Source organism: Leiobunum rupestre, chromosome 7 (genome assembly GCF_980474605.1).
Source record: "Leiobunum rupestre chromosome 7, qqLeiRupe1.1.hap1, whole genome shotgun sequence".
Taxonomy (NCBI): Eukaryota; Metazoa; Arthropoda; class Arachnida; order Opiliones; family Sclerosomatidae; genus Leiobunum; species Leiobunum rupestre.
Window position 1 is genome coordinate 43,227,593 of NC_143390.1, and position 7,431 is coordinate 43,235,023.

The following is a 7,431-nucleotide window of genomic DNA, read 5'->3' on the forward strand; positions in this document are numbered from 1 at the left end:
AATACATATACAATTGTGAGAGAGCCCATTCCTAGTGTGCCTGTCCTACGCGATCTTGTAGAAGAACAAAGACCAAAGCGGCAGAGCACCACCGGCACCGGAAACCGACCCACTCAGGCCAAAGATAAAATATACTTCTTGGACCGACCTAATTGACAGTCCAACACCATTGAACGAGCTGGGTGAGGTTGAATCGAAAACAAAAAAGACCAGTCAAAAAGGTGATCCACTCGCGTCGCCACATTTGCAAAAATGCACTGAAACACCGCCACCGAATGTACACATTATCCAGAGGCGGGGAATAAAGAAGAGCCGTTACATCAGACAGGGCTGCCCGAGCCTTTGCATCAACAGCCTCATTGTGGGTGACACCCACATGGGAAGGTGTCCATAGCAATCGAAAAGAAGAGGCAGGGTGCGCAATAAGAAGGCAATGAAGCCGCTGAGCGAGCGGTCCGTAGAGCAAACATCGGGCAGAGCACAAAGGAACGAGTGAGAATCAGAACACACAATAGCCGAGTGAATATCATAACCAAAGAGCCTAGACACATCCAAGCATAAAGCACACAGTTCCGTACGGTAATTAGAAAGGTCCGGGCAGCAGCGAAAACGCTGACGGATCTCCAGGCTGGGAATAACAAAAGCAAACCCTGAGAACAGAATCCGGGATACGAGAGCCATCCGTATAAACGTGGCACGAGTCTATGGGCAAAGAGTCCAAATGACTGAAAAAAAAACCTGGGCCAAAGAGTGATCCGTATAATCGGAACTAGAACCAGGTAGCCAATTAATGTCTAAAACAAATGATAACTGCGCACCTGGAGGCCAAGAAGGTGGAAGAGACTGAGGAATAATACTGTACAGAAGAGCATTCAAATCCCAACGCAAACCCAATAGAGCAACAGTACCCCTGAGCGAAACGAACCAGCCATGTGTCAAATGCTTTGGTTATGTCTGCAAACAATACAAAGCATATAAGAGATACCGGACAAAAGCCTCGATTTTAATGGCTGACCGTGCAGTCGAACGTGGAGCCCCTAAAATAAGGCGTAACGCCCCATTCTGGAGAACATCCAGTCGCTGAAGCACCGTTTTCGGTGCAGTATAATAGACAACAGAAGCAAAATCCAACAAACTGCGAATCAAAGCAGTGTATAATAGTCGCATCACAGCCTGATCAGGGCCACTTAACAATGAGAGACGGTGAAGACAACGGGACGGAAGATCCTCAATGTAAGGACGCCCAAATAGCGACCCTGATCCCGAAGTGGGATAACCACCCTCGAAATATTAAGAGGAGTGACTGGAGAGATATCCTTTTTTTTAGAAACAAATACTTATGCATTTTTCAGAAGAAAGACAAAACCCCAACTCAGGAAGAAAAAGGGCCGTACAATCTAAGGCCTCTTGAATGTGACGCCGCAAGAGAAAAAGCGAAAACCCAGGAAGAAACAAAACAATATCATCCCCATAGATAACGACGTGAGTGCCGTCCGGGAGAGCCTGAGGAAGGTCATCTAGAAGCAAGAAAAACAACAGTGGACTCAAAACCGCACCCTGAGGCACGCCGCGAGTAACCGCATGGACCTCAGAGAGGACCCCAGCCAAACGAACCTGAAACGTACGGTCAGTCAAATAGAAAATAAAAAAACGGAGGTAGTGGTTGGAAAGACCCAATGATGTGAGCTTGAGCAGTAGATGGGAATGACGAACACTACCAAAAGCGTCTTTAATGTCCAGAAACACAGCCAAACAGGAGCCCTTAATTTAGGGATAAAGAATGACGCGCGACGTGCGTAAGAAACATAGGATTACCAACACATCGCCCCCCCCCCCCCCCGTTGAAAGCCGGATTGAAATGGAGTCCATTTGTCAAGCAGCCAATCTAGACCGGCCCGAATGAGATGCTCAAATAATTTTCCCAATACCGAGAGCAACGTTATAGGGCGGTAGGAAGAAGGCAGGCCAAGGTCCCTCCCTAGTTCAGAAAAGCAAAGACCACACCAGACTTCCACCGAGAGGGCATATAATCCAAACGTCAACACATATTATACAAAGAGAGCAGCGCTTCCTGATCCACCCGGTGAAGATTACGTAGGAGAAGAGCCATTACCATATCCTCACCTGGAGATATATTCTTCAGCTGCCCAAGAGCAGCCAGAAACTCTGCCGAATCAAAAGGAGGCTCTACTAGTTTTTATATAAATATAAATATCAAATGTATAAATATTCAGAAAAAAGTTTCAGATCAATTGTTTTTTCTTGCTATTTTTAACAGATTTCAGTCTAATATTTTCTGTGATTTAATGTTGAATCGTGGTCTATATCTTGTTTTTGGAGGGCACTTTGAACGCCAAACCCAATAAAGTAATGTATCAGGTTTTCATTTTTAAAAGACAGTTTCAGAATCATGATACCAGAGACTAGAGTCCTTATCAATTATCTGCTTGATGAAACGTTGCAATTCCCTTTAATGTTTGTCTGCTGTTTTTTGACCTTTAAAGTAATTAAGCACATTCGTAGGGTCAATAATTGAATTATCCTATCTGATTTGACTAACAATTGTAAGATACGAGGGCGTGATGAAAAAGTAAGCTGGTACCAGGGGGCAAAATCTGGTTCCAGAACCTCGGCCAATGCGGGTCTAACGATAGCCCCTTTTCAGCGGTATAGATATGTAGGTGGCCAAAATGTCTAGGTTAGATTTGGAAAACATGTTTTTAAGAAATCAACGTTTTGCACAAAAGTCAGCTTGCATTTAGTATTTAAAGCGACGTCTTCTTTAATAAAATCTTTCCACCATTTACATTGCCATAGAACATAATATTAGTTATCGAAAAAAAACTATAACAGAAAATATCTGAAAATTATTGAAATGGCGTTTACTAGGTTTTGCCATGGAACAGCCGTAACCGTAATGCTACAAGAGTTTGCCAGTTCGCTATCCGAACTGAACACCTAGTCATAACGGCATTCTCGGAGCTATTCGAGATGTCAGCATTAGGTGGTTTCTTTTCGACTGTTCTCGGACTAAAAGTGTACTCTTTATATCCTAAAACGTTTTATTCGCCTGTTCCGGGGATGAGAATTACTCCGCCCCACAAACTCTTAGCCTGTTCAGGAGTATTAGGGTTACTTTTTTTACTCCTTCAGAAAAGGAGGTGTAAAGAAGTAAATCGGATTTTGTCGTCTGCTAGCCTGAATTTATCTGCTGAAAAAGCCACAGGCAGAGATTTTGGAAAAACGTTTTTACTCCGATTCAAATTATTCGCCACCACAGAATCGGAGTAAAATGACGTCTTATAGCGTTACTCTTCTTACCCTACTCCGAAATCCCGGAACGAAACTACCTAATACCGAAAGAATTTGCCAATTTCAATAACATTACCGCCATTTATCGGTTCAAAAATTTAGCACTGAATGAGGTAGCGCGTTCTTAAAATTAGTCTCGCGCCAAAGTACCATCTTGGCCAATTGCTATAAAATAAAAGCGCATGTCAAAACTTTTGAAGTTGGCTGTACTTGTTTTATTTGAAATTACCTTTACATTATTGAAATAGACCCTTCAATAAAACATCTTCAAGGAAATCGCCAAGAAGTAATATTTACGTGAGCCAGGACCTGCAAGACACTGTTTATATAGTGCTTGTTAAAATAATGGAAACTTTTCACCTGTACGGTATACAACAATTTTTTCATTTTAACCAGGTAGCTTTTTTTGACATATTAAGGCTTAGCAAAAACAAGACACATTGTTTTAACTAGCACCAAATAACTATCTTATAATTGGCAAAAGTCCGAACACTTGAGGCATATACAACCATCCTAAAGGTATTTGGTCACCATCCACTTTTGTCCCCGTTTGGAAGCTACATAAGGTCCCAATTGGTTAATCGGCATCCACTTTGGGTCCCATTCGAATGGTACAGAAACTTAAAATGGTTTTAGTGGGAATGGTACAAATGTTTTGATAAGGTTTTAGTTTGTATCCACTTTTGGCCCCGCTTGGTATACTGCCCAAGCTCAAAATTATTTAAATATTTATCCACTTTTGGCCCAGCTTGGTATAATGCCCAAGCTCAAAATTGTTTTATTATTTATCCACTTTTTACCCTGCTTGGTATACTGTCCAAGCTCAAAATATTTAAGTATTTATCCTCTTTTGGCCCCGCTTGTTATACTGCCCAAACTCAAAATTATTTTAGTAATTATACACTTTTGGATCTTCTTGGTATACTGCCCAAGCTCAAAACGCTACTCAAGCTCAAATTTTCTAGTCTTTATGGTTTCTTAACGGGCCGAGGGGTGTAATAACTGGTGGCTTTACTGGGGCACTTGATACCGGTGGCCCACTGGGAAAAGTTACCCTCGATCAAATGGTCCTACCCCTCAGTCCGGAAACTAGGCTGTAGCTCAAACTAACGGGGTAGGTCCACACAGGGTCGCACTCTGGCGGAGATGGCTTCCAGCAGGGGCGGATTAACACTGACGGCGCCCCTAGGCACATAAAAGTTTATCGCCCCAAATCCAAACTTGCTGTTAATTTCAGGTTTTGTTTTGAAAATTAAAAACCATTTAAAAAAATATAATTTACTAACTTGTAAGCATCTACTAGTTTGATTTCCCTTCAACGGAGAACCTTAACCTTGGATCGGACCATTATCGTATTTTTTAGCGTTTGGATAATTGTGCAACAAGATTACTGTCCGTCCAATGTGACGATATTTCAGCGATATTTTTAATAAATTCGCCGAAGAATGATTAAATGTGACCTGTTTTACAGTTTCTTCGTTTTACTACATTAGTCTGTCTAATTTTGAACAAAACGTTTGAGAAAATGGAAAAACGATATCAGAATATTGGCGCCAATAATATTCCCCGCCAAAGTATACCTCGATATTTTACGTAAAATACTCGGAGACCAGCAAAACGTATTTTTTAATATATCGTTGTTGCCAGGAAACCGATAGTAACGCGCTGCATTTACAAGGAGACGACCCGAGGTGTAACACACCGATTTTGTTCAAACTCGGGGGTTTGGTAGACCTTCATGTAACTTGAAACACCCTAAAGGGAAATGTCTGCATAGGCAACCGTTTTGCCATGGCAACCAAAAATGTTTTTGACAACACAAAATGGAAATTTTCCCATAGAAAATAACATGGGAATCTGACCCTGTAAAAAATTTTAATTTTTGAAAATGCTAAGAAAATAATGAAAAAGTTCGAAGTTGATTAAAATCTTTACATTTGGTCAGATTCCCATGTTATATTCAATAGGAAAATTTCCATTTTGTATTATCAAAAACATTTTTGGTTGCCATGGCAAAACGGTTGCCTATGGAGACATTTCCCTTTAGGGTGTTTCAAGTTACATGAAGGTCTACCAAACCCCCGAGTTTGAACCAAATCGGTGTGTTACACGTCGGGTCGTCTCCTTGTTAGTTAAAATTTAGCTTATCATACATTCAAAATACACCGAAGACGTAATTGGTCCCATCTCTATTTGTACAAGAGAGTCAAGAGTCCTGAAAAAATAGGCAAATACATTTGAAGGAGAATGGGGTTTGCAGATGACTCTCTCAAAATGAATTTACTGTCGATTTTGATATATCTTTTCAACCATAGAAAATATAGAAGATAATTAAAATATCTAGCTTGTACAAAGTTTGAAAATGCACCTCGAGGTTCTAAAGGGGTTTGCGTGGGGTACTTCCGGTAAGCATATAGACGAGGCTTAAGTCAGAATATTGCCGGAAGAGACCCGAACTACCTCGAGATTCTTATTCATCTTCTACATTTCTGTTTGAGCCTCGTCGAATTTCAATAACGAGAACGAGAACAATTTGAAAACGAAATTTTATTAATTTATTATGACAGACTGTTTGACAAAGATTATCACATTGGCAAAAGTGTTTGTTATGAAAAGCTCAGTTAAAGTTTATGAGATTTTTTGGCACTTTAGCCTTTGAATCGGTTGAGGAACTCTTGAGCGTCGGCGTCGGAAGCCAAGCCTCCGTTTTTGATCTTAATGACGAGATCCTTGATGGCGTGTTCAATGGCTCCATTCTTGCTCTTGGTACGAGCTGTTAAAAAACGGGGGATTATTGACATAGGGTTTTTATTACATCCCATAGGGAGTAATCAACAGGATTGGTACTCACATCCGGCGGCAATGGAGGTCCACCCGGGGCACCAAGCCTTTCCTTTGTAGGTCAGCTTAAATTTGGCGAAACTCGGCTTCACTTTGTAGTTGCAGGCGTGCCCGAAAAGCTCGAAGGCCCCTTCATCGAAAAGACTGCAAGACAAAGTCAAAACATTATTATGTCTATCGAAATATAGGTTGCCAATTTTTATCAAACATGATCTTCATTTACCTGGGTACCCCATAAAAGCTAAACACTTCATTTAGTTCATCTCTTTCATGAACCAGCGCGTTGGCCTAATTCAATCAATTTCTGATCAGTATGGTTCCGGAGAGTAAAGTTATAAGGTTAACATAATAAATAATAATTCCTAAGGCTCAAATATGATACCCTGCTATTTAATTCGTGTTCTTTTAAGTGTTTCAGAATAACGTATGACAGCACATAATTAATCAAATTCATTTAACCGTTTGGCATAAAGTATCAAATTCATTTAACCGTTTGGCATAAAGAATCAAATTTATTTAACAATTTTCCATAAAGAATCAAATTCATTTAACCGTTTGGCATAATGAATCATATTCATTTAACCGTTTGGCATAAAGAATCAAATTCATTTAACCGTTTGGAATAATGAATCAAATTCATTTAACCGTTTGGCATAAAGAATCAAATTCATTTAACCGTTTGGCATAAAGAATCAAATTAATTTAACAATTTTCCATAAAGAATCAAATTCATTTAACCGTTTGGCATAGAGCATCGATTTCATTGAACAAAATTTTACAAATATAGAAGTTCCGAGCAGTTGCGAGAAATCCCCCAAAAGTCGAAACAACGGTCAGTGGCTATAATTACCTTCCAAGTCTTTGGACGACGACACCGGCGATGGCTCCCCAGGGAGTTCCTTCGAGCTGCGCCTCGGCGACTGGCCACGACGACAATCCCAACAAAGTCAACGACAGGACGACGAAAGCGACGGAGAATTTCATGTTGCAAATATAATATTGCTAGTGCGAGATCCAAGACGATTGGAGCTGTTGTGAAGAGTCGTTGCGGTGTCCTGGGATATTTATAGTGGAACGCAGGAGCGGAATTTCATTCTGATAAATGTTTGGTGAAAACCCGGCAAAATATTTCTCCAATTGACGCAACATTCTCATTTCGTCGAATTTTGCGTCTGAAGGAAGTGAAAGGCGGGCGATGTTGAAAGGTGTCTGAAGTCTGTTCCCCTCTTTCCGCCATTCGGTGTTTCTCCGTTGATTGTTATCTGAAAGGAAGAATTC

General features: G+C 40.6%; 1 protein-coding gene across 1 annotated transcript; it reads right to left on the reverse strand.

Annotated features, from left to right (window-relative positions):
- Positions 1-5,844: 5,844 nt before the first annotated feature.
- Positions 5,845-7,196, reverse strand: LOC149936391 (anti-lipopolysaccharide factor-like). The gene is made up of 3 exons (XM_090154210.1): positions 7,004-7,196; positions 6,164-6,297; positions 5,845-6,085 (listed from the first exon to the last, which is right to left on the reverse strand). Exons 1-3 carry the CDS (start codon positions 7,135-7,137, stop codon positions 5,961-5,963), a joined length of 393 nt encoding a protein of 130 aa, XP_090010336.1. The 5' UTR covers positions 7,138-7,196; the 3' UTR covers positions 5,845-5,960.
- Positions 7,197-7,431: the final 235 nt, after the last annotated feature.

Coding starts and splice junctions, on each gene's coding strand:
- LOC149936391 (XM_090154210.1), bottom strand. CDS start 7,137: ATGAAATTCTCCGTCGCTTTCGTCGTCCTGTCGTTGACTTTGTTGGGA. Junction 6,298..7,003: donor GTCGTCCAAAGACTTGGAAG/GTAATTATAGCC, acceptor TTTGTCTTGCAG/TCTTTTCGATGAAGGGGCCT. Junction 6,086..6,163: donor GACCTCCATTGCCGCCGGAT/GTGAGTACCAAT, acceptor GTTTTTTAACAG/CTCGTACCAAGAGCAAGAAT.